The sequence below is a fragment of the Lepus europaeus genome, chromosome 6 (genome assembly GCF_033115175.1).
Source record: "Lepus europaeus isolate LE1 chromosome 6, mLepTim1.pri, whole genome shotgun sequence".
In the NCBI taxonomy this organism is placed as follows: domain Eukaryota; kingdom Metazoa; phylum Chordata; class Mammalia; order Lagomorpha; family Leporidae; genus Lepus; species Lepus europaeus.
In genome coordinates, this window is record NC_084832.1 from 66,593,969 (window position 1) to 66,621,558 (window position 27,590).

General features: G+C 42.3%; 1 protein-coding gene across 5 annotated transcripts in view; it reads left to right on the forward strand.

Annotated features, from left to right (window-relative positions):
• The first annotated feature begins 2,839 nt into the window (after nt 1-2,839).
• Nucleotides 2,840-27,590, forward strand: part of MRPS31 (mitochondrial ribosomal protein S31) — a 58,209-nt gene continuing 33,458 nt past the window's right edge. For 4 of the 5 annotated variants that reach the window (XM_062194330.1, XM_062194331.1, XM_062194328.1 and 1 more), the window contains exons 1-5: nt 2,840-3,021; nt 5,410-5,697; nt 8,859-9,017; nt 11,742-11,879; nt 18,401-18,480. In XM_062194330.1, coding sequence (XP_062050314.1) covers nt 2,897-3,021; nt 5,410-5,697; nt 8,859-9,017; nt 11,742-11,879; nt 18,401-18,480 — 790 coding nt within the window. In that variant the 5' untranslated portion in view covers nt 2,840-2,896. The remainder of the gene's footprint in view (nt 3,022-5,409; nt 5,698-8,858; nt 9,018-11,741; nt 11,880-18,400; nt 18,481-27,590) is intronic. The other variant, XM_062194329.1, reaches the window with a different exon arrangement.

The window sequence follows — 27,590 nt, forward strand, 5'->3', positions numbered from 1 at the left end:
TACAATGTCTAGGCTAGGAAGTAACAAATAAATGCTAGCTATTGTTATTATTGATTATTTGAATAATGGTTTCCTTATTTGTCTCTTTTAAAATAATTGAGCAATGACTAAATGCAATAATTTCATAACCACAAAAAGAATTTAAAAAGTTATGCCCTCTGGGGCCGGCACAGTATAATAACAGGTTAAGCCACTGCCTGCAGCACCGACATCCCATATGGACACCAGTTTGAGTCCCAGCTGCTCCACTTCCGATCCAGCTCCCTACTAATGGCCTGGGAAAGCAGAAGAAAATGCCTCAAGTGTGTGGCCCCTGCACCCATGTGGGAGACTTGGAAGAAGTTCCTGGCTCCTGGCTTCAGCCTGGCCCAGTCCTGGCCATTGCATCTATTTGGAGAGTAAACCAGTAGATGGAAGATCTTTCTCTCTCTTTCTCTTCCTCTGTGGTACGTGTGTGTGTGTGTGTGTGTCTCATCCTCTCTATTTAACTCTGCTTTTCAAATAAATTTTAAAAATCTTTAAAACAATAAAAAATAAAGTTGTGTCCTCTAATAAAAAATATGAGCATTTATTCATTCATTCAGTAAATACTGATTGTGAATGAGTTACCAGGAACTTTTCTAGACTCTAGGAACAAAGAAGTGGACATGGCTGACCAGCATCTCTTTCCTCAGATAGCTTATGTTCTAGGAGAAAGCCGACAGTGAATAAATAAACAAAATGAGTAACAATTGGGCCAGCGCTGGGGTGTATTGTGTAAAGCAGCTGCCTGTGGCATCAGCATTCCCTATGGGTGCCAATTAGAATCCTGGCTGTTCCATTTCCAATCCAGCTCCCTGCTAATACACCTTGGAAAGAAGGGAAGTTGGCCCAAGTACTTGGACCCCTACACCCTTGTAGGAGACATGGAAGAAGCTCTTGGCTCCTGACTTTGGTTTAGTCCATCTGCAACCTTTGCAGCAATTTGGGGAGTGAACCAGTGGATGGAAGACCTCTCTCTCTCTCTCTCTCTTTTTTAAGATTTATTTATTTATTTGAAAGTCAGAGTTACACAGAGAGAGGAGAGGCAGAGAGAGGAGAGGCAGTAAGCTGATGCCTTACTCCCCAGTTGGCTGCAACGACCACAGCTGCGTTGATCCGAAGCCAGGAGGTAGGAGCTTCTTCCTCGTCTCCCGCATGGGTGCAGGGGCCCAAGGACTTGAGCCATCTTCTATTGCTTTCCCAGGTAGGGAGCTGAATTGGAAGTGGAGCAGCCGGGTCTCGAACCGGTGCCCATATGGGATACCGGCACTTCAGGCCAGGGAGTTAACCCTCTGCAACACAGCACCAATCCCAAGACTCTCTTTCTGTCTCTTCCCCCACTCCACTGTAACTCTGCCTTTCAAATAAATAAATAAGTCTTTTAAAAAAATGAGTAACAAGATCTAAACATTTCATGAGGGCAGGGAATGCCTTTGGTCTGCACACTGAAATGCCAAAGTGCATAAAGCAGAGCCTACTATCATGCACTCAGTGAATGAGTTAAGTGGGTGGAAAGAGATTATTTCAGACAGTGCTGAATGCCAGGAACAAGGAAATAGGGCAACACGGCAGAGTGAAAAGTTGGCTTCACCAGATATGGGGCACTGCTGAGAAAGTGACTGCAGAGCTAAACTAGAATGACATACATGTGCCAATCACAGGACAGTCTTCGGGAAGACTATTCCAGGGAAAAGAATATCCCATACTGAAGCTAACAGGCCTAAGGCAGGGCTGTGAGGTGCCTGTACCAAGGACAGAGAGAAGGCCCCAGCTGCTGGAACTAGTCAGCAAGGGGAGGGGAAAGATAGGACAAGAGGTCAGAGAAATAGCATTGTCACAAAAGGCTAAGTTAATGTGGAATTCCATGAGACATCTAGGTCAAAGTCATGGGTCTGCACCAGGACAAATTTCAGTTCCTTTGCAGCCTTGTCCCAAAAGGTGCTTTGTTTCTAGAAAATGCATTTCAAGGTGGGCACTGGGAGAAAATGACTGGAGAAGAAAAGCATTTTCCATTTTTAGGCATTTTTGTCACTCATAAAGATTGCTCTGGGTACCCCACAAGTTATGATTTTTCATTTTTTTTTAAACGATCTATTTATTTATTTGAAAGTCTGAATTGAGAGGTGGGGGGCTCTTCCATCAGCTGGTTCACTTCCCAGATGGCCACAATGGCCAGGACTGGACCAGGCTGAAGCCAGGAGCCAGGAACTTCTGGGTCTTCCATCTGGGTGCAGGGACCCAAGCACTTGGGCTGTCTTTCGCTGCTTTCCCAGGCACATTAGCAGGGAGCTGGATCGGAAGTGGAACAGCTGGGTTGTGGCAGGTGGCTTTCTGATTAGCCCAAGATCAGAGGTTAGCTTTAATTAAAATATGAAACAGAAAGGAAGATGTATTTTCTTTACAGTTGCAGATTAAGGCTAGTTACAAAGTTAGAATGTCAAAAAGGGAAAATATGTGTTCATTACGGTCACACTGTCATAACATATTTTTAAAAACCTCCTTGATGGTCACCAAACGTTTTGAGAACATAGTGAACTCTGTGGGTCTTCTTCTCCCAAAACAATGCAAAATAGGGTTAGCTCAGCAGTTTTTGCGCAAGCGATTACTCCCTCAGCTCGCTCACCGGTCCCGCCCAGCTCAGCTTACCCTGCCTGACCTCAAACCCGGACTCCACCTCTGGGACTAAAATAGCCTATAGGGTGGAGTCCTCTGAAAGCTCCGGATGAGGCCGGAACACAGTTGCCGGACTCTGTTGCCCTCCGGAGTACGAAAGATGAGGAACCCATCAGGCTGGGGAACGGAAGGTAGGACGGGGGAAGTGTTTGGCGACGGACGCACTATTCTGGTTGCTCTCTGCTCAAGTTGTCTGTCGGCTATGCTCCCTAGGGTCTCGACGTTCCTGCCTCTTCGCCCCCTCACCCGCCTCCCTTTGTCCTGTGGAAGCCCCGAGGCACCTGCGGTTGCGGTCGTGCTGCTCGCTGCTCCGCCCGGAACGGTTAGGTACAGTATTTCAGCGCTGTTGGCCCCGCGAGTCTTAAGGCAACCCCAACCTCGGCCTCATACCTTCGCCGGCTTCCTGGGGTCCTTGTTGGAACCTGCAGGATCTTAGAAGCCGTTGCGTTAAATCCTATGAAACAGAAATCCCAGAAAGATAAGATGACTTATCCAAGGTCGCGGCGCGTGGGGAACATCTGCTGTCAGGTGCTTTTTGTTTTTTTTCCTCCACGCCGTGCTTCAATCCTCCATTCCTTTCTCAGTCTGTTAAATGGATTCCAGAAACGAAGCTGTTTCGTTCCTCCTAAGGCTCCTGTCATGGACTCGTGCCTGCCTCCTTCATTTATATTTTGGTTCATGATTGACAGTGCTTATGGTGTGCCAGTAGGATGTTAACACCCTAATAAGAACCCCCTGGGCCATATAGTTCCACCGAGTGGGTAATTCAAGAAAAATGAATAGCTCAAGTCGTGGGGCGGGCACAGAGTGCTCCGTTTACATAACAAGTAATTGCTGGGGAAGCCAATGGGGATTCCTAACCTTTGTAGGAGAGATTCTGTAACCTTTGTGCTTGCAGTTGATGGAGACCACTGGTTGGAGTTAGCCAGGACAAAAAGGAGTTGTGGGTATACTTCTTTTGCTGTTTATCCTCTAAGAGCCTCATGACTATGAAAACCCAGTCACACTGCATATATTCCATGCGAGACTGCTTGGGGCCCATTTGTGTATATACAGTGCTGCAGCAGGCTGGTAGCAGCGGGACTGCAATCATCACCCGCAGGGAGGAAGAACACTGCACGGGTAGAATTAGTGAGACGTGAAAGGATGAGATGCTGGTGGCATGGTGGAGAGCATGTTGGCATGGGTGGGGGTCGTGGAGGAATAGATTTGAGAAAGGTTTTTAAATGTGTCATAGTTTTTAGAGTACAAAAGTATCAATTTGTGGTAGGAGGTCCATTCCATACAGATGGTGAAAAATGGAAAATCATTGTGAGAGGAGCTCTTGAATTCGTTTTGCGCTTGACAAGCACTTCATGAAAGTGGGGACCATCAGTGCCTCTAGGGCCTGGCACAGAGCAAAGTATTCACTGTATTTAATGAATGACTTTATAGATTATATTTTGAAGCCATTACATTTGTTAGTTTTAAATGTTTTCTAATATGATACCAAAAAGGGCTTTAATCTCACAGAATAAAATTAGATACTTGGACTGCTTACACAATCTTTTACATGGTTCAGAAATAGCTGCCATCATTCATGTTCTTTTTTCATAAATGTATCTTACAAAGGGCAGAATGGCAGCCCTGGCCACTGAGTATTCTCTTTTCTGTTCCAGTTTAGCTTAGCTTACTGTTGAATAAACTTTTCAGTAGGCCCTGGATTTGGACTGGACACCTGCCCCAGGCCCAGCAAACCAAACCAATGTAGAGTTTGATCACAGCAATTGAGTGTTTTTTCTTTAAAGATTTATTTATTTATTTATTTGGAAGGCAGACACAGAGAGAGAGAGATCTTCCATCTGTTGGTTCGCTCCCTAAATGTCTGCAATGGCCAGAGCTGAGCCTATCCGAAGCCAGAAACCAGGAGCTTCTTCCAGGTCTCCCAAGCAGGTACAGGGGCCCAAGGACCTGGGCCATCCTCCACTGCTTTCCCAGGCCACAGCAGAGAGCTGGATCAGAAGTGGAACAGCTGGGTCTCAAACTGGTGCCCATATCTAGCTGCAGGAGGAATTATTTTCAGGGTGTTTCTTCTTATTGATTGAAATTTCTTTATTTCCATATTGTTTCATTATGACCTTTTTGAAGAGGTATTATTGTATCATGTTAAGAACAAGGACTTGGCAGTCAGATTTGGATTTGAGAATAATAAATTATCATTTATTAACCACGGCAAGTGTTTCCCAACCTCTATGTCAGGGAACATGTGGAAAATGGTATTTGTACTGAATTCTGGCATAAATAGAAGGAGGCAACAGACTTGGGAGCACCAGCAGCCCCTGGTCTCCCCTGGCCATCCAAAGACCAGGTGATCAGTGTCAGCACACCCGTCCCCATTTCTGGCACACTGGTGGGGCTTATGTCTCAGTGAGCTCTGCACCACATGACTATGGGCAAGTTACTCCTCTGGTTTTCAGTTTGCTTACAGCAAAATGGGCATAATACCTGTCTTATGTGGGTATGAGTGTGTTCAGAAAATATGTAGCACAAGGTTAGTTCCTTAAGGATATGCTAATGGTAAATTGCCAGTGTTATGGCCATTAATAGTAATTACAAAAGCAAATAGAAAGGGCATGGATTAAAAACAGTTTGAAAATGCATAGAAGAATTTTTATGATTTATTGCTTTATTATTTTGTACTATATTTTTCATTTTTTTCTTTAATACATCTTCTAGGGCAAAAACTCATATCCAAAGATATTTCAGCACGAATAATGTGGCCTACAGCAAAAAAGATGAAAAGTCTGTTTCCAGCGACAAGATTTCCAAGACGACTTCAGAGAGCTCTGACAGAACAAAGGAGAACACGAAAAAAGATTTGTTGGATATTATTAAGGGTATGAAAGTTGAATTAAGCACAGTGAACGTACAGACAACAAAGCCACCCAATCGAAGGCCTCTGGAAAGTGAGGAGGCTGTAATTGGCAAGCTTCAAAGAGCTAAAAAGGATGGCCCAAAGAAGAGGTAAAGTGAATTGCAATTTGAATGTTATTCTTTGGAACCTCAGCTTTTTCTGTTAGTTAAAACTATTTTTTTTAAAGATTTATTAATTTATTTGAAAGGCAGAGTTACAGAGAGGCAGAAAGAGAAGTCTTCCATCTGCTCATTTACTCTCCAAAAGGCCACAATGGCCAGAGCTGGGCCACTCTGAAACCAGGAGCCAGGAGCTTCTTCTGGGTCTCCCATGTGGGAGACTTGGGCCATCTTCCACTGCTTTCCCAGGCCATAGCAGAGAGCTGAATCAGAAGTGGAGCTGCTGGTACTCAAACTGTCGTCTATATGGGATGCTGGCACTGCAGGGGGCAGCTTTACCTGCTATGCCACAGCGTTGGCCCCAAAAGTTTTTTTTTTTTTTTTTTTTTGACAGGCAGAGTGGATAGTGAGAAAGAGAGAGAGAAAGTCTTCCTTTTTGCCGTTGGTTCACCCTCCAATGGCCGCCGCGGCCGGCTCATCGCGCTGATCCGAAGCCAGGAGCCAGGTGCTTCTCCTGGTCTCCCATGCGGGTGCAGGGCCCAAGGACTTGGGCCATCCTCCACTGCCTTCCGGGGCCATAGCAGAGAGCTGGCCTGGAAGAGGGGCAACCGGGATAGAATCCGGCGCCCCAACCGGGACTAGAACCCGGTGTGCCGGCGCCGCAAGGTGGAGGATTAGCCTGTTAAGCCACAGCGCCGGCCCCAAAAGTATTTTTAATTAGAGTACTTTGGAAGATACTGAATTAATGAAGAAAAGCTGTCAACTTGTAAACACAGGGACTCTAATAATCGAGGAGAGGAAGAGTAGTGATCTAATTGAGAGTTCCACATGTTCCCTTACATATTCATTGATGTTGTTAACTGCCATTTAGTTGCCTTTTTGAACTTTAGTTAATGATATTCTTACATCTTGATTTTAAGGTAGCTTCATGTTTGTCAGGAACTTGCTAAATTTGACATTTTTCATTTTAGGAATTCTTTCTGGGATAGAGTTGTGGCATGTGGATTATAACTTGCACATGTGTTCCCTTGGCCAGTAATTTTCTGCTGTTTATGGGCTTCCTTAATGGGTACCTAGAGGGTACCCTAGAAAGTTCATGGAAAAATGGAATTAAGATAAGTTTATTTTGGTGCCAGAACCTTGTAACCCAGGCATAGTTTTTTCTTAGTACACATTTTCCATGAACTTTTAAAAGATCCATGTAATTTCTTGTGTTTGTTGAGTATTGGTTCATTCATTCTAAAATGCAATCAGTGATATCTTCGCTTCATGTTACAGTTTAAATGGCAATGTTTTGATTTAGTGATATATAAAAAGATGTATTTTGATTTGATAACGTAATCAATTCAAAAAATAAGGTATGTAGATTTAGGAAACCCTCACTGACTTATCAGAACAAATAGATAATATCGATTCTGGTTTTCAAGAATGATTTAATATTTTTATGGAACTTCATAGTTTCTAACCTGTATTAAAAAGTACCTGGGGAAAGTATAATTTGGTGATGGACAGTAAGCTAATTCAGATAGTGAGGACCTGTAATAGATACCTATTCTTCTTTTTAGCAAGAAAACAATTATATATATACAGGTTTATAGAAATAAATAGGGGGCCGGTGCTGTGGCGCAGCGGGTGAAAGCCCTGGCCTGAAGCCCTGGCCTAGGCACGACTTTTAAGAGAGCAAAGACCTAAGGTAAAATTAGGGAGAAGGGCATGCACGTATCTAAAGATGATTTCTCTTTCAGAAATAAGGGCTGGAACCGCATAGGCTTTGAGTCTGCAGTGTACAATTTCCCTCAAACTTCACGTATGTGTTTATTGCATCAGATATTTTTGGAAACAGAGTTGCTAGGTCAAAATATTTGCATAGAGTATGGTTATGTCACCATATTATCTGCCAAAAAGTTGTGCTAATTTAGGTGTCCATTCACTACATGTGCCATTGTCATAAGTGGTGACTTAACCTGCTGGACCACAATGCTGACCTGCAGTTATATTTTTATTTTTTAAAAAGATTTATTTATTTATTTGAAAGTCAGAGTTACACAGAAAGAGAAGGAGAGGCAGAGAAAGAGAGATCTTCCATTGGCTGGTTCACTCCCCAATTTGCCGCAGCGGCTGGAGCTGCACTGATCTGAAGCCAGGAGCTAGGAGCTTCTTCCAGGTCTTTCACGCGGGCACAGGGGCCCAAGGACTTGGGCCATTCTCTACTGCTTTCCCAAGACATAGCAGAGAGCTGGATCAGAAGTGGAGCAGCTGGGATACGAACCGACACCCATATGGGATGCCAGCACTGCAGGCGAGAGCTTTACCCGCTACACTACAGCACTGGCCCCAGGAATTATCTTATTTTTATGGCAGAGGCTTAACTACAATTTTTATTAGTTAAAACATTTCCAATTATGAAACCATTTTATTGAATGCATGGTTCTGTAAAATGCTCATCTATGGTCTTTGCATATTCTGATCAAATACATGTATTAAAATTTGAAAGTGAACTTCACTAGCAGTTTTGGAAAGAAGTACAGTAGCTTAGAACAGGTTTAAGCCTTATTCACAGATAATAGTTTTGAAAGTAGCGCATTTCTTTTTAATTGCTGTATTTCCCTTTTCTATTTTTCTTTTATGTCTATCAGAATTTGGATCTTCCATATCTTGGCAAAATCCTTGCAGTCTTTATCCAACAACTTCAGGTGTTTGGGAACTTTAATTTGCGTGTTAGATGATAATAATAATAATAATAGACCATGACAGAGAAAGACAGGTATAATAATATACAATTTGAATCCCACTGAAGGTGGCAATTCTAAAAAAGGAAGGGAGGCTGGGACTGAGGGAGGGTAAGGTGGGAAGTATTCTGTTCTTAACACTGTACATGTGAAATACATGGAATTTGTCCCCTTTATATAAAAAGTTATGAATATTTAAAAAGATGGCAATTCAAAGAGGGTTAAAAAGTTATAAATTTTTTTTATTTCTGGATTATTTTCTATTAACTTACTCCAATTTACTTGGGAGTAGTTTTTTAAAATTTAAATTTTCTTGTGGAAAATTTAAAACATGCAAAATAAACAAAATCATGCAGTAAACCCTTTTGTATCTGTGGCAATGGTACAAAACAGTAACAAGCCTTTGCTAATGATCTCTTTCAGAGAGAAGCCTCTGAGTCCTGAGTTGGTGGCAGCTGCGACTGCTGTGGCAGATTCTCTCCCTTTTGATAAGCAGAAAACCAAGTCAGACCTGCTCAGGCAGCTCCAGCAGCATGAGGAAGCCTCGTGGGCACAGAAGGACCAACAGAGGCCTAAAATTAGGTCAGTGAATCACAGAGTGTTGTCTGTAAGACTTACATCTCAAGATAGGTGATTTCTTGTTAGTGGTATACATAATATGTACATTTATATATAATGTACTTCATAAATGGAATTTTAGCCATTTGATTTTTTAAAAAACTTGTATCTTAAGTAAGTTTATAGCTTTTTTTTTTTTTTTTTTTTAAGATTTTATGTATTGATGCGAAAGGCAGAGTTACAGAGAAGCAGAGGCAGAGAGAGAGAGAGAGAGAGAGAGGTCTTCCATCCGCTGGCTCACTCCCCAGATGGCCATGATGGCCAGAGCTGCACCGATTCAGAGGCAAGAGCTTCTTCCAGGTCTCCCACGTCGGGGCAGGGGCCCAAGGATTTGAGCCATCTTCTACTGCTTTCCCAGGAATTAACAGAGGGCTAGATAGGAAGTAGAGCAGCTGGGACTGCTCTATATGGGATGCTGTTACCGCAAACAGCGGCTCTGCCTGCCACACCACAGTGCCAGCCCCAAGATAATAGCTTTTAAAAGATCAGTCAAGTGGTTAAACTTGTTTTAGGAAGTGTTACAACTTCTTGTCCTCAAAAAAGAAATGTTAGATTCAGTAATTATTATTAAAAATAAGTAAGAAACAACATGATAGCCATTTTGAGAAGATTAATTTTTTTTAGTTAGATAAAATCCTGCTTGTATTTTTTATTTATTTATTTATTTTTGTTAAGATTTATTTATTTAAAAGGCAGAGTTACAGAGAGGCAGAGGCAGAGAGAAAAAGAAAGTCTTCCATCCGGTCATTTATTCCCCAAATGGCCACAATGGCCAGAGCTGGGCTGATCCAAAGCCTGGAGCCAGGAGCTCCTTCTGAGTCTCCCACGTGGGTGCAGGGACCCAAGGACTTGGGCCATCTTCTGCTGCTTTCCCAGGCCATAGCAGAGAGCTGGATCAGAAGTGGAGTAGCCAGGACTTGAACTTGTGCCCATATGGAATGCTGGCACTGCAGGCGGTGGCTTTACCTGCTATGCCACATCACCAGCCCCTAAAATCCTGGTTTTATACACACTGTGGTAATCTCTAGGCCTGTTTACTTCTCTTTTTCCTTTTGTTCCTGTGTGTGAGCTAACATTTTTCCAGATGTACTGTTCACCACTCAGTTCTACCAGGTTATATTAAGTTACATTGTGCTATACATTTGCTGCCCAAATGTAGAAAATGGTGGCACTGCTTTGGAGAGTAATCCAGATCAGTCCTTCCCAATGAGTGTTTGTGCTAGATTTACCTCAGGAAGTTAAAAGAAAACATAGAGGGGCCAGCATTGTGGTGTAGCAGGTTAAGCTTCTGCCTGCAATGCCAGTGTCCCATGTGGGCACCTGTTCAAGGCTGCTGCTCCACTTCCAATCCAGGTACCTGCTAATGGCCTGGCAAAAGCAGTGGGAGATGGCCCGAGTACTTCAACCCTTGTCACCCATGTAGGAGAACAGAATGGATTTCCAGGCTCCTGGCTTTGGCCTGGCCCAGCTCTGACTGATGCTGCTATTTGGGGAATGAACCAACGAATAGAATATCTCTCTCTCTCTCTCTCTCTCTCTCTCTCTCTCTCTCTCTCTCTCTGTAACTCTGCATTTTAAACAAAAATAAGTAAATCTTTAAAGGAAAACAATAGGTAGCTGAAGTGTCAGTTCAGTGACTCATTTTGTTTGTGTTGAACAAATGTAAGGCAACAGGTAAGTGTGGCTAGATTTTATTTTAGTTTAGTGAGGAATCTAGGTGATACACAGATAATGATTGGCTTTCCTATCAGCTTCTCTGGTTGTCTAATAATTTCTCATGAATGACAACTTATGTTTTGTTTTTTTAATAAGCTCCATCCAGTTCAAGACATTTTTTTTTTCCCCAAAGGCAGAGTGACAGAAAGGAAGAGACAGAACCATCTGCTGGTTTACTCTCCAAAGGGCCATAATAGCCAAGGCTGGGCCAGACTGAAACCAGGAGCCAGGAAGTCCATCTCAGTCTCCCATCGGGTGGCAGAGTCCCATATACTTGTAACATTTTCTTCTATCTTCCCAGGCACATTAGCAGGAAGCTAGGTTAGAAGTGGAGCTACTGGCACTTGAACCAGCACTGGAATAGGATGCTAGCATTGCACACTACAGCTTAACTCACTACTACACAACTCTGGCCCTCAATTTATGTTTTAAATTAAGACCTGAAGAACATAAATCCTGATGGTTGGGGCCGGCACTGTGGCACAGCGGGTTAATGCCCTGGCCTGAGGTGCCGGCATTCTATATGGGTGCCGATTTGAGACCTGGCTGCTCCACTTCCGATCCAGCTCTCTGCTATGGCCTGGGAAAGCAATGGAAGATGGTCCAAGTACTTGGGCCCCTGCACCCATGGAAGAGACCTAGAGGAAGCTCCTGGTTCCTGGCTTCAGGTCAGCAGAGCTCTGGCCACTGCGGCCAATTGGGGAGTGGACCATTGGGTAGAAGACTTCTCTCTCTGACTCTCCTCTCTGTGTAACTCTGACTTTCAAATAAATAAATCTTTTAAAAAAAATCCTAATGATCTCTGGTATGTGAATGTTAATAAGTCATTTTTTAAAAAATTTAAACCTGTTTGTTCTGTTTGAGCACATAAAAGTACAATAAGAATTAAGTAATATGAATCTGCAATTTAAGCAAGTTTATTACTGTCCTTAGCTAACATTTTTAATGCACTTGACCTTTTTATTATTTCAGTTTCAGGAACATAATTTCAGATATGAAAGTTGCCAGACCTGCTACAGCTAGAGTTCATATAAGACCAGAGCATCAGATTCAGTTTGACGAAGGATCTGACAGTTCTCTTGACCAGAAGACTATTGATCTTAGAAAAAGGTACTCAGGCTTTGCAGTGTGTTGTTTTGTTTGTGTACTTCATTTGAACGTTACCTGTAGATCAACTTACTGTGTGTACATATCATTGCTGATAGGTACCTGAGCATTGACATCTGTCTCCATACTCTCCATGGACTATTTCCTGGAGCAGGAAAGTGTTCCGAATTTAACAGTTCTGCATTTTTTTATATGGGCTCTGCCTCACATCTATGCCTGCTAAATAGTGGTACGCTGATTTAGAATAAGTAAAACTGACTGAATTCTGAACAATTGAACATTTTTATGAGAAGCATTTTTTTTCATTCTGAATATGTTTGTGACACTGAACATTTATTTACCCTTTATATCACTATAAATGATCATCTTTCCTCATACCTTAAAAATGCTAAACCATGCCTTACATAGTTACTTTATAATTAAAAGTTGTTCTGTATTTATGTGAAGTTTCTGTTCTTTTTTTACTATATATAAGCCCAAAAAGTGTTGATTGGGGTGGAGGAACCAGACCTTGTCTTTAGGAAGAGGATGTGCTCATAATCGGAGTATTTTCAGTGCATTGTGAATGCCATGATTTTTTTTTTTTTTAAGCATCATCTCAGGAGCATGCCTTAGCTCTTTCTGGGTGTTAAATTACAGATTTGTACAGGATGATTGGAAAAGGTTGACAACAGTCGACACAGGACATTCAGGAGGTTACAATGACTTTAGATTATTATTTGAATTACTAAGTTAAAATGACTTAGTACCTATGATGTATTATCAAATAAAATAGAAAATGTACCTAGGGTTTTACTTAAGACCATTTAACTGAATTAGTTAATCCTCAAGCATATCTAGCTGATTCTATCTTCTTACCATAATTGCATGTGACTTCTTGAGAATGCCATGTTGTAACCTGGCTTCTGATGCTATTAGCTGCCATTAAAAATTAGGAAGCAGCAAGGGAGAAGCTAAAGAGAGGTTTCTGTGCTTATGATCACAGTTTAAAACCTAACCACAGGGAGCCAGTACTGTGGCTCAGCGTGTTAAAGCTGTAGCTGCAGCACTGGCATCCCATGTGGGGACCGGTTTGTGTCCCGGCTGCTCTTCTTCCAGTCTAGCTCTCTGCTATGGCCTGGGAATGTAGTGGAGGATGCCCCAAGTGCTTGGACACCAGCACCTGTGTGGGAGACCTGGAAGAAGCTCCTGGCTTCTGGCTCAGATTAGCCCAGCTCTGGTCATTGCGACCATTTGGGGAGTGAGCCGGTGGATTGAGGGCCTTTCTCTCTGTCCCTCTCTCTGTCAGTGGCCCTACCTCTCAAATAAATAAATAAAATATTTTTTAAAAAATCTAACCACACGGGACTAAGGGGGAAGCAGTGGAAAGATAACAAGTTGTTCATCTTATGACTTAGATAGGATTGGGGACAGCCCGAGAAAATCCAGACCTAGACTGACACCTTCTATTAGAAGCTGAGAGGCCTGAGTCACAGAGTGCTAGCTTAGAAGTCATGCTGGCCCCCCCAGAGTCTTGGCACTGCCATTGACTAATGCTGTGACTGGGACACAGGAGCTTCCATCAGTCTGTTTCCCAAATATCCATCAAATACTGAACAGAGAAAAGGATGCAAAGCACTGAGGATGGTTCTGGAGCACAGAGGCCTTTGTTAACAAATATTTGGAGACCTGCTGAAGAAGAACTTGCATGACTTGAGATTACTTTCCCTGAATTTTCACTTTTTCTGGTTTCCTTTAGCAGAAAAAAATTTGATCCTTGGAACAATCTACAGTTTATAGATTGGTTTTTAACCTGCGATTATACTCTTATGAATGGATTTCAAAATTTTTTTTCCAACAAAATAAACTCATCTTTTAATTCCATTACCATGAACTCTTTTTTTTGCATTTTTAAAAAATTTTGTTTAAAGAATACAACTTTATGTATTTAATATATGCAAATTTGAGAACATAGTGATTCTTCCTCCTTTCCCTCCCTCCCTCCCTCCCACCCATATTCCCTCCTTTCTTCCTCCTTCCTCTTCCTTTACCATTCTTATTTTTTTTAACTTTTATTTAATAAATACAAATTTCCAAAGTACAACTTTTGGATTATAGTGGCTTTTTCCACCATTCTTATTTTTTTTAAAAGATTTATTTATTTATGTGAAAGTCAGAGTTACACAGAGAGAGGAGAGGCAGAGAGAGAGAGAGAGAGAGAGAGAGAGAGAGAGAGAGGTCTTCTATCCACTGGTTCACTCCCTGATTGACCGTAACAGCCGGAGCTACACCAATCCGAAGCCAGGAGCCAGGTGCACAAGGACTTGGGCCATCTTCTACTGCTTTCCCAGGCCATAGCAGAGAGCTGGATCAGAAGTGGAGCAGCTGGGATGCGAACTGGCACCCATATGGGATGCCAGCGCTTCAGGCCAGGGCGTTAATTCGCTGCGCCACAGCGCCGGCCCCATCTATTCTTATTTTTTACAGAGATCAATTTTCAGTTAATTTTTTTATTTTTAATTTGAGAGAGTTACAGACAGTGAGAGGGAAAGACAGGGAGAAAGGTCTTCCTTTCGTTGGTTCACTCCCCAAATTTTGTACTCATAAGATTAACCCTATACCATATAGAGAGTTCAACAAATAGTATGAAGAAAAAGAAAAGGAACAAAAATAAACAAGAAAAACATTGTTCCTCTACAGTCAAGGCAAGGGCTGTTCAAAATCATTGTATCTCAAGGTGTTAGTTTCGCTCCTATAGATTACCTTTTAAGTCCGGCATTAGTTACCACAGATCAGAGAGACCATATGGTATTTGTCTTTTTGTGACTGGCTTATTTCACTAAGTATAATGGTTTCTAGATGCTTCCATTTTGTTTCAAGTGACAGGATTTCATTTTTTTCTGCTGTGTAGTAATCCATAGTGTATATATACTATAAATTTTTTTTTATCCAATTTTCTGCTGATGGACATCTGTTTGATTCCATATCTTAACTATTGTAAATTCAGCTAAAATGAACATGGGGGTATAGATTGCTCTTTCATATGCTGATTTCATTTCCTTTGGATAAATTCCCAGGAGTGGGATGGCTGGGTCATATGGTAGGTCTGTATTTCAGCTTTCTGTGTTTTTTTTTTGTGTGTGTGTGTGTTTTTTTTAAAGATTTATTTATTTTATTTGAAAGTCAGAATTAGAGAAGGAGAGGCAGAGAGAGAGAGGTCCTCCATCTGCTGGTTCATTCCTCAATTGGCCGCAACGGCCAGAGCTGGGCCATTCAGAAGCCAAGAGCTTCTTCCAGGTCTCCCACGCAGGTGCAGGGGCCCAAGGACTTGGGCCATCTTCCACTGCTTTCCCAGGCCATAGCAGACAGCGAATTAGGGTACCCTTCTCCTCACATCCTTGCCAGCGTTTGTCATTTGTTGATTTCTGTACGTGAGCCATTCTAAGGGAGATGAGGTGAAACATTGTGATTTTGATTTGCATTTCCCTGATGGCTAATGATCCTGAGCATTTTCTCATGTGTCTATTGGCCATTTAGATTTCCTCTCTTGATAAATGTCCGTTCAGGTCCTTTGCCCATTTCTTGACTAGATTGTTTGTTTTGTAGTTGTTGAGTTTCTTGGTCTTTATAGATTCTAGAGGTCAATCTTTTATCAGTTGCATAGTTTTTAAATATTTTCTCCCATTCTGTCAGTTGCCTCTTCACTTTGCTGAGTGTTTCTTTTGCAATGCAGAAGCTTCTCAGTTTGAAGTAATTCCACTTGTTAATTTTGGCTTTGATTGCCTGTGCTTCTGAGGTCTTTTCCAAGAAATCTTTCCCTATGTCAGTGTCTTGTAGGGTTTCCCCAGTGTTCTCTAGCAATTTGATGGTATCACATCATAAATTTAGGTCTCTGTAAGGTGTAAAGAAGAGATCTTGTTTCATACTTCTGCCTGCAGAAATCCAATTTCCCCAGCACCATTTGTTGAGGAGACTGTCTTGGCTCCAAGGTTGATTTTTTGCTCCTTTGTCAAAGATAAGTTGATTATAGATGTGTGGATTAATTTCTGGAGTTTCTATTCCACTCCATTGGTCTATACGTCTGTTTTTTGCCAGTACCAGGCTGTTTTGATTATAACTGCCCTGTAGTATGTCTTGAGGTCTGATATTTTGATGCCTCCAGCTTTGTTTTTATTTTTTAAGATGCTCTAGCTATTTGGGGTCTCTGGTTTTCCATATGAATTTTCTCATCATTTATCCTGGATCTGAGAAGAATGTTGTTGGTATTTTGATTGGGATTGCATTGAATCTATAAATTGCTTTCGGTAGTATGGACATTTTGATGTTGTTGATTCTTCCAATCCACAAGCATAGAACATTTTTCCACTTTTTTATATCTTCTGTTTCTTTAATTTATTATTATTATTTATTTATTTGACAGGTAGAGTTATAGACAGTGAGAGAGAGAGACAGAGAGAAAAGTCTTCCTTCCGTTGGTTCACTCCCCAAATGGCCGCCACAGCTGGCGCTGCGCCGATCCAAAGCCAGAAGCCAGGTGCTTCTTCCTGGTCTCCCATGTAGTGCAGGGGCCCAAGCATTTGAGCCATCCTCCACTGCCCTCCCAGGCCGCAGCAGAGAGCTGGACTGGAAGAGGAGCAACCGGGACTAGAACCCGGCACCCATATGGGATGCCGGCGCTGCAGGCAGAGGATTAACCAAGTGATCCCCGGCGCTGGCCCCTATTTCTTTAATGTTTTATAATTTTCATCATAGATATTTGACATCCTTTGGTTAAATTAATTCCAAGGTATTTAAATTTTTTTGTAGCTATTATGAATGAGATTGATCTTAGAAGTTCTTTCGCAGCTATGGTATTTTCTGTATATACAAAGGCTATTGATTTTTGTATATTGATTTTTATATGCTGCTACTTTTATGAGTTCCAAACTCTTATGAGTTCCAATATTCTTTTTGTGGAGTCTTTTGGGTTCCCTATATATATGGTCATGTATGTCATCAGCAAATAGGGATAGTTTGACTTCTTCCTTCCCTATTTATATCTCTTTGATTTCTTTTTCATGCCTGGTGGCTCTGACTGAAATTTTCAGGGCTATATTAAACAGCAATGGCGAGAGTGGACATCCTTGTCTGGTTCTGGGTCTTAATGGGAATGCCTCCAATCTTTCCCCATTCAGTAGGATGCTGGCTGTGGGTTTGTTAAAAATTGCTTTGATTATGTTGAGGAATGTTCCTTCTATACCCAATTTGCTTAAAATTTTCATCATAAATGGCTTTAGCGCCAGCCTCAGCGCAGCTCGCTTCACAATTATGCTGGGTACAAAGGAGGGTCTCACAGATGACCATCCCTGTTGGCTGCCTTTGAACTGTCGTGGTTGCCCCAGCTGACTGGGTGGAGGGTGACCTCAGTAGTTGCTGGGTACACGCACAAAAGCTGGAGCAGCTGCTACTTGGTTATGTCCAAAAATGCTACCAACTTTCCACAGCTGGCTGCAGGTCACTGTTGCAGGGGGGAGAAAGGGAGAGAGAGAAAGACACACCACATCTCCCACCCTGCCCCCCAAGTAGTGAGCAGTCACCCCGTTGCCTGGAGGGATCTGGGCAGGACTCAAAAAAACAGTGTAGTTCACTAAGCTCTCCTGCCAGCTGTAGCAACAGCAGTGCAGGCCCATCCTATCTCACCTGTTTTGCCAGGGCTGGCACTTTTTACCCCAGATCCAAGCTGCTGTGTTTTTTGTTTTGTTGCTCCTTGCTCCTTATTGGCAGCTTCCACACAGGTCCAGGCTGTTTCTAGTGCTTTTGCAGGACCTCCCACTGCAGCTTCCCCTGCGGCTTTACCCTGAGAGTACACTTTCTCCGCTTCTTTTATATTAATATTGCTTAGCCTAAATGAGACCACCCTGTCGCTATTCTGCCATCTTGGAACCCCTCACAAACTTTTTGTAGTACCCTTGTATTTGTTCAAATAAATAAGTGAATTGATGCATAAAGCAGTTGATTGAATTATATCCAAGAAAAGTTATCTATTACCTCTCTGACATTAATTTGAGTAATTAAAAATACAGTATTTTATATGTCAATTTTTATTACTTTTTATAATTTGTAATTAAGCATTGCAGTGTTTTTAGCTTTTAAAGACAAATGTTAATTTTCAGTGGCTTCTACTTTAGCATATTTTACAGCTTTCCAGATTGAGTTTCTAAAACCTGAATATGAAAGAGATAAAAAATTAGGGCAATTTAAATTAATCTTTTCCTTTAGGTATTTAAAAAAGTAAACTGCTAAAAAAAATAAATAAAAATAAATAAATAAAAAAGTAAACTGCTTTAACTGGTTCGTGGTATTGTGAAGCAGAAATTCAAGTGCAGTGTTTTTTGTTTTACTTATGAGTCTTCTAACCGTATGGCAGTTTAGCTAAAATGTCTAGTGTGTCAATGGAATTGTTTTAAATTTCTACATAGAATATTTCATGTAAAATTTTTTCTTATAAACATTTTTGTTGATATTTCATAAATATACCCACTAAAATATGTTTCTTCTCTTTTTAGCATTAGGAAAAATTTATTCAAGGGGAAGAGGCTTAATATTTTTGACTCTAAGACACTTACTGAAGAAGCACCTGAAGCAGGTTTGTTAAGAATAACACTATTTCTCGTTTGTAGAAACATACAGAGAGCGTTCTATGAAATCTTTAATGTTTTGGTTACATCAGAGTTGAGTATTTTAATATTCTGTCTTGCTGTGGCCTGGATTCTGCTGATGAATGTAGTTGTTGACATTGCTAGTCCTGGCCAGCTTTCCTCTTTGAAATGTTGCATTCTCTGAGACAGTGGGAGGCAAGCACCATCAGCCTCATGAGTGAGAGGTAGAGAGTGACTACTCTTTTTTGGATTAGAACTTGAATAATTACCTAGCATTTGCAGTGCAACTCTGTGCTGTTACATGAAGACAAGGAAGCTGTGATTCCTGCTTTTAGGCAGCTTATGGTCTAGAAAAGGGGGCAGCATAAACAGAGCTAGCTTATTGCAGTGATTTAGTGATTGTTCAGGAGATGGGAAGAAAAACTGGGGAAATGTATTTAGCAGACTTGTAGTGTGTTTTTCTGAACACTTGGTTAGTCTTTGTCACCTTTTCTTGTTTGGGTAGGAAGTCAAATCCTTCACATTTGCCATTTCAAGTCTAAAAGAGAAAGAGTGCCTCTTGATTGACATTAAATTTGGCTTATGAATAAGGTAAATGAAGGTCTCCAGCTTATAAGCAATAGGTACTCCTGAAGACTAGAAGTAGGACTGGCATTGCAGCATGGCAGGTTAAGCATGCCATGCCAGCATCCCATATTGGAGCACTGGTTCAAGTCCTGGTGACTCCACTCCACATCCAGCTTCCTGCTAATGTGCCTGGGGAAGCAGCAGAAAATGACCCAAGTACTTGGGCCCCTGCATCCCATGTGGGAGACCAGGATGGAGTTCTTGGTTCCTGGCTTAGGTCTGATCTAGACCTGGCCCTTGTGGTCGTTTGGGAAGTGAACCAGTAGATTGAAGATCTTTCTGTGTCTCCTTCTCTCTGTCATTCTGCTTTTCAAATAAATAAATCTCTCTTAAAAAAAGAATAAAAGCTTTATGGATCTTGGTAGAAATAATATATGTTATTAGGTTCCTAGCTAGCCTCCAATGGCTCATTTAATCTTTTTTTTAAAATGTTTATTTATTTGGAAGGCAGAGCCACAGAGTGGCAGAGGTAGAGAGGAAGAGAGAGAGACAGACAGACAGGCAGAAAGACTTCCATTCCCTGGTTTACTCCCCAGATGGCCGCAATGGCTGGAGCTGTGCTGATCCGAAGCCAGAAGCCAGGAGCTTCCTCCAGGTCTCCATGTGGGTGCAGGGGCCCAAGTACTTGGGACATCCTCCAGTGCTTTCCTAGGCCATGGCAGAGAGCTGGATCAGAAGTGGAACAGCCAGGACTCAAACCAACACCCATGGGGGATGCTGGCACTGCAGACGGCAGCTTTACCCGCTATGCCACAGCACCGGCCCCTCATTTAATCTTATTACCAGCTTCTTACATATCATCAAATTAGTCAGACTCCTTGATATGAGGGGCTAGATCTTACTCATATTTGTAATCCAGAAGCACCTAGCCAAATACTTTTAAATAATAAGAATTAGTTATCTTTTTTTATTATTGTTATTTACTTGAAAGAGTTACAGAGAGTAGGAGAGGCAGAGAGAGAGAAATCTTCCATCCGCTGGTTTACTCCCCAGTTGGCCCCAATAGCCGGAGCTGTGCTGATCTGAAGCCAGGAGACAGGAGCCTCCTCCAGGTCTCCAATGCAAGTGCAGGGGTCCAAGGACTTGGGCCATCTTCTACTGCTTTCCCAGGCCATAGCAGAGAGCTGGATTGGAAGTGGAGCAGCCGGGATTCGTACTGGCGCCCGTATGGGATGCTGACATCATAGGCAGCAGCTTTACCTGCTATGCCACTGTGCCGGCCCCCAGGAATTAATTATCTTAAATCCATTTTTTGGAAACAAACTGAGCTGTAAAATATGTATTCCTAGATTAAATTAGCTAGTGTTTATTTGTTTGAACTGAAGGTAAAGGAACACCCCTTTCTTGTGTTGTGAAACCTGCACTGTGCTGCGTGTGATTAGAAGGAAATACACATTACACAGGCATATAGAGTGAATCGCCTCCACCCTATTCAAGTGACATCTGTTCCTTTTTTTTTTTTTATTTTTTATTTCATAAATGTGAATTTACAAAATGCAACTTTTGTATTGTTGTGGCTTCCCCCCCAACCTCCCTCTCTCCCGTGGCCCTCCCCTCTCCCTCTCCCTCTCCCATCCTGCCCTTTATCGAGTTTCATTTTCAATTACCATCATATACTGAAGATCAACTTAGTATGTACTAAGCAAGGATTTCAACGGGCTGCACTCACACAACCACACAAGGTATAGGGTACTGTTCGACTAGTAGTGTTTTTACGTTTCATAGTAAAACACATTAAGGACAGAGATCCTACGTGGGGAGCATGTACCCAGTGACTCCCGTTGTTGATTTAACAATTGGCACTCTTATTTATGACGTCAGCAATCACCCGAGACTCTTGCTATGGGCTGTCTAGGCTATGGAAGCCCCTTCAGTTCACCGACTCTGAACTTGTTTAGTCAAGGCCATATCACAGTGGAGGTTCCTTCCTCCCTTCAGAGAAAGGCGCCTCTCTCCTTGATGGCCTGTTCCTTCTGCTGGGGTCTTGTTCACCAGGATCTTTCATTTAGATTGTTTTTTTGCCACCGTGTCATGGCTTTCCATGCCTGTGAGACTCTCATGGACCTTTTAGCCGGATCCGAAATGACATCTGTTCTACTTGCCCTAAAAAGGAATTTGTGATCAGGGTATCTGCTGTGTCCACTGAATGATCAGCCTTGGGTTCCTCAAGGAGCCAGATAGCTTTTTATTAAAACTGAAATTAGGGGCCAGTGTTGTGGTGCAGTGAGTCAAGCTGCTGCTTGCAATGCCGACATCCCATATGGGCACTGGGTGGAGTCCTGTCTGCTCCACTTCCCTGCTAGTGTGCCTGGGAAGGCACCAGAAGATAGCCCAAGTGCTTAAGCCCCTGCCACCCACTTGGGAGACCAGATGGAGTTCAGGCTGCCAACTTCAGCTTGGCCTAGCCCTGGCCATTTTGGCCATCTGTGGAGTGAACCATTGGATGGAATTTCTCTGTCTCTGTCTCTGTCTCTGTCTGTCTTGCTCGCTATGTAACTCTGCCTTTTGAATAAATAACCCTTAAAAGCAAAACAAAATAAAAAACTAAAATTAGCTGGCAAAAAGCACTAAAGATATATGTATTTTATAGAGTATCATCAAATGCTTATACTCTGAGGAAAATAATCCAAATTTATGATAATTTAATGAAGGTACTATTTTAATAAGCTATACTTCAATAAATCTAAAGAATTGTCTTTTGTCCCCAATTAAATATGGTAGTAACAATATTGAAACTTAAATCTAGTAGTTGTGCACTACTATTTCCCCTACAACCTAAGATAACTCTCGAAATATAGTTGGTATTCAGTAATCCTTTGTTGATTACCTGAATAAATGAGCTTTTCCATCCTTGAATTCCGGATCTTATCCCTCACTAAATTCTTACTACTGCCACAAAGGATGTAGTCACAAGCCTTACTGATCTTGTAGAGTCCTCTACAAATGATAAGCAGTATAGCTTATTGGGAAAAGATTTGACATGGGCAGATCTGATTTCAGACTCAAATCTTGCCATTCTTAGCTCTGAGTATCCCTGTCTCCACCTATGGAAGGGTGGCTACTATGTACATTTTGAGGAGTAAATGAGATAATCTAAGTGTCAGGGTCAGTTCCTACAATACATTAGACATTTTGTAAATGATTACATCTATAAGTAAATACAATAATGATAATAATGTGATGGTGATAGAGACATAGGTTGGTCTGTGTCTACCAAGACCCCCCCCCCTCAAAAAATCAATCAAGATAATTAAATTAGCTTGATAATTGTGTTTGCTCTGTAAATCTAGTTAACTCTAACTGCGTGATCTTTTCTCTACATCAGGCCAACATACTTAATGTCCATAGGTTGATGTGGCTACATAAAGGCTCACAGAAACAGTTTCAGAAAAAGCAAAATAAGACTTACTTAGATAGAAGAATAAATGAGCTATTTGTTTGGCTGTTTTAGGAGACTTGGCACAAGTGGATAAAGAGGTAGTCAGGAGAATAAATCATACCTGATTTATGCTTTTAATCCAGAAATTTTGTATGAATATACACGAAAGTGTAACTTCAAGGTTATTCATCATTACAATGCCAGTCTCCAGGCAACCAACCATTGATCTACTTTGTTTCTATAGAATGGTTTGCATCTTGGGATTTTATATAAATAAAATCATACAGTATGCACATTTTTGCACCTTCTTGCACTCAGTGATTTGAGACGTAAGTTCTTGCATGTAGCAATAATTCATTTTTTATTTCAGAGGAGCATATATTGAATAAATATATAACATTTTCTGTCTGCTTACCTGTTAATGGACATTTGAGTTGTTTGCAAATTAGAACCCATGGGGCCGGTGCTGTGGCGCAGTGGGTTAAAGCTATGGCCTGCAGTGCCAGCATCCCATATGGGTGCCTTCATGTCCCAGCTGCTCCACTTCCAATCCATCTCCCTGCTGATGCACCTAGGAAAGCAGTGGAAGATGGCCTAGTTCTTTGGGCCCCTGCACCGGTATGGGAGACCCAGAAGAAGCTCCTGGCTCCTGGCTTCAGATCAGCTCAGCTCTGGCCGTTGCGGTCATTTGGGGAGTGAACCAGCGCATGGAAGACCTCTCTCTCTCTGCCTCTTACTCTCTGAAACTCTGTCTTTCAAATAAATAAAATAAAATATTTTTTTTAAAAAAGAAAAAACAAATTAGAATCCGTGTTTGGCTATTAGAAGTAAAGCATCTAGGAACTTTCATGTGGACATTTGTTATATTTTCTCTTGGTTAAACATCAAGAGAAAATGACTATGTTGAATGATAGGTGTCTTCTTTATTTTTTAAGAAACAGAGAGAGAAGGCTCTCATTCATTGGCTTACCCCCTAAATGCCTGTAATAGCCAAAGACAGGAGCCAGGAACTCAATCCATGTCTCCCACTTGGGTAAGAGGGACCCAAGTATTTGAGTCGTCATCTGATGCCTCCTAGGGTATATATTAGCAAGAAGCTGTAATCAGGAACAAAGCCAGAACTTGAACCTAAGAACCTCGAATTGAAATGGAGCAGTCTTAACCAGTGTGTCAAATGCCTGCCCCAGATAGGTGTATTTAAAAAAAAAAAATTTACTGGGGTCGGTGCTATGGCGTAGTGGGTAAAGCCACCACCTGCAGTGCCGGCATCCCATATGAGCGCCGGTTCAAGACCCAGCTGCTCCACTTCCGGTCCAGCTCTCTGCTATGGCCTGGGAAAGCAGTAGAGGATGGCCCAAGTCCATGGGCCTCTGCACCCACGTGGGAGACCCGGAAGAGGCTCCTGGCTCCTGGCTCCAGATCGGCACAGCTCTGGTCATTGCGGCCATCTGGGGAGTGAACCAGTGGATGGAAGACCTCTCTCTCTCTTTCTCTCTTTCTCTCTCTCTCTTTCTATTTCCCTCTCTCCCTCCCCCCCCCCCCCCACCTCTGCCTCGGCCTCTCCTCTCTCTGCGTAACTGTGACTTTCAAGTAAAATAAATCTTTTAAAAAATTATTAATTGATTTTTAAAGGTTTATTTATTTATTTGAACAGCAGAGTTAGAGGCAGAGAGAGGAGGCAGTGGGAGAGACAGAGAGTGAGCTCTTCCATCCTCTGGCTTACTTCCCAAATGGCTGCAATGGACAGAGCTGAACCAGGCAGGAGCCAGGAGCCAGGAGCTTCTTCTGGGTCTCTCACATGGGTGTAGGCCCAAGCACTTGGGCCATCTTCCAGTGCTTTCCTAGGTGCATCAGCAGGGAGATGGATTGGAAGTGGAGCAGCTGGGACTTGATCCCATGCCCATATGTGATGCTGGCGCCACAGGCTGCAGCCTTACCTGCTATGCCACAGTGCCATCCCCAGGTGTGTTCTTTTTAAAAAACTGTCAGACTTTTATTCCTTTTTTTAAAACTTTTATTTAATAAATATAAATTTCGAAAGTACAGCTTTTGGGTTACAGTGACTCTTCCCCCATAACCTCCCTCCCACCTGCAACCAGCCCATCTCCCGCTCCCTCCCCCATCCCATTCTTCATCAAGATTCATTTTCAATTATCTTTATATACAGAAGATCAACTTAGTATATACTAAGTAAAGATTTCAACAGTTTGCAACCATACAGATACACAAAGTATAAAGTACTGTTTGGATACTAGTTTTACCATTAATTTGCATAGTACAACACATTAAGGACAGAGATGCTACATGGGGAGTAAGTGCACAGTGACTCCTGTTGATTTAACAATTGACACTCTTATTTATGACATCAGTAATCACCCGAGGCTCTTGCATGATCTGCCAAGGCAATGGAAGCCTTTTGAGTTCACAAACTCTGACCTTATTTAGACATAATTATTATAACCTTATTTAGGCCATAATCAAAGTGGAATTTCTCTCTTCCCTTCTGAGAAAAGTAAGTACCTCCTTCTTTGATGGCCTGTTCTTTCCACTGGGATCTCACTCACAGAGATCTTTCATTTAGGTCATTTTTTTTTGCCACAGTGTCTTGGCTTTCCATGCCTGAGAAACTCATAGGCTTTTAGGCAGATCTGAATGCCTTAAGGGCTGATTCTGAGGCCAGAGTGCTATTTAGGATATCTGCCATTTTATGACAGTCTTTTTTTTTTTAAAGATTTATTGATTTGAAAGGCAGACTTACAGAGAAGGAAAGAGATAGAGAGATCTTTTTTTTTTTTTTTTTTTTTGAGAGGCAGAGTTAGAGAGAGAGAGAGAGAGAAAGGTCTTCCTTTTTGCCATTGGTTCACCCTCCAATGGCTGCCGCAGCTGGCGCACCACGCTGATCTGAAGCCAGGAGCCAGGTGCTTCTCCTGGTCTCCCACGCGGGTGCAGGGCCCAAGGACTTGGGCCATCCTCCACTGCACTCCCGGGCCACAGCAGAGAGCTGGCCTGGAAGAGGGGCAACCGGGACAGAATCCGGTGCCCCGACCGGAACTAGAACCCAGTGTGCCGGCGCCACAAGGCGGAGGATTAGCCTATTGAGCCGCGGCGCCAGCCAACAGACTGTTTTCTAAAGGAGATTGAAAGAGCTCTTAAATTTAAAAAACAAAACAACAAAAACAAAATGGTTGAAAAATGTCATATGATGATGGTAATAAGCCACTGTGATATTAGCTTATTCATGGGATTCATTATCAGGATTAAATGAGCTAATGCCCAGAAGTCATTTAGCACATTATTATCATTGCTGTTTAACTGCTCTCATCTTTTTTAACTATTTATTTGAAAGGCAGAGCAGTAGAGAAGGAGGGAGGGAGGAAGAGAGACAGAGACACAGAGAGACAGAGATCTTTTTTTTAAACATTGATTGTATTTACTTGAAAGAGTTTCAGAGAGGGAGAGACTTGGGCCATTGTCAACTGCTTTCCAAAGCACAATAGCAGGGAGCCAGATCAGAAGTGGAATAGCTGAGGCTTGAACTGGCACCCATATGGGATGCCAGTGCTGCAGACAATGCCTTAACCCGATATGCTACAACGCTGGCCCCAAGGCAAAGATCTTCTGTCTGCTGATTCACTTCCTAAACAGCCACAACAGCCAGGTCTGGGCCAGGCCAAAGCCAGGAACCAGAAGCTCCATCCTGGTCTCCTACATGGCTGGCAGAAGCCCAAGAACTTGAGCCATCTTCCACAGCCTTCCCAGGCACGTTAGCAGGGAGCTAGTTTAGAAGCAGAGCAGCCAGGACTCAAACCATTGCTTCAGTATGGGATATCAGTGGGTCAAGTGGCAGCTTAACCACTGGCTATAATGCTGAACCTGTTTTTGTCTTTAGTGACTGTTGTATGTTTGTGACTAATGTTGACAGACAAGTAAAAACAGAGTGGACTTTAGAGATTAAAATCACACTGTATAAAAAGTATTCATAAAAATACCTTTAAAATATGATTCTTTTTCTGTCTAATAGAGGGAGCATTGATAACCTGGCATTTTAGTAAATAAAAGTTAGTTCCTGACAGTACTGTAGTTAGTCTTTATATCATTTTTATTGTCTTATATCTCAGTGAGCTTTCATTATACAAACATCCTTCAAAATATTAAAGGGAAAAAGGAATTAAAAGATATATTTGGCCAGCACCACGACTCACTAGGCTAATCCTCCGCCTGCGGCGCCCGCATTCCAGGTTCTAGTCCCGGTCGGGGCGCCGGATTCTGTCCCGGTTGCTCCTCTTCCAGTCCAGCTCTCTGCTGTGGCCCGGGAAAGCAGTGGAGATGGCCCAAGTGCTTAGGCCTTGCACCTGTTTGAGAGACCAGGAGGAGGCACCTGGCTCCTGGCTTCGGATTGGCACAGTGTGCCGGCTGTAGCAGCCATTTGCGGGGTGAACCAATGGAGGGAAGACCTTTCTCTCTGTCTCTGTCTCTCTCTCTAACTCTGCCTGTCCAAAAAAAAAAAAAAGGATACATTTATTGGGGCCAGCACTGTGGTGTAGCAGGTAAAACCGCCGCCTGTGGCACTGACAACCCATATGTGTGCCAGTTCGAGTCCTATTTCTCCACTTCCGATCCAGCTCCCTGCTAATGCTCCTGGGAAAGCAGTGGAAGATGGCCCAAGTCCTTGGGCCCCTGCACCCACCTGGGAGACCCAGAAGAAGTTCCTGGCTCCTAGCTTCAGATCGGCCCAGCTTTAGCTGTTGTGGCCATTTTGGAGTGAGGCAGCAGGTAGAAGCGCTCGCTCTCTTGCTCTCTCTCTCTCTGTCTCTTTCTCTGTATCTTTGCCTTTAAAATAAATAAATTTTTAAAAAATATACATTTGCTATAAAATTTTGAAATCCATGCATAACTTTCATAATTATGTTTTCCATGAACTTTTTGAAGATGATTCATATGCATGCATTTCAAAATTTTTCTGTACCAAAATAAACTTATCTTTTACTTCCATTTTCCATGAACATTTTGAGGTATGCTTGTATATATATATTTTTTTTATAGGTAGAGTTATAGACAGTGAGAGAGAGAGACAGAGAGAAAGGGAGGTAT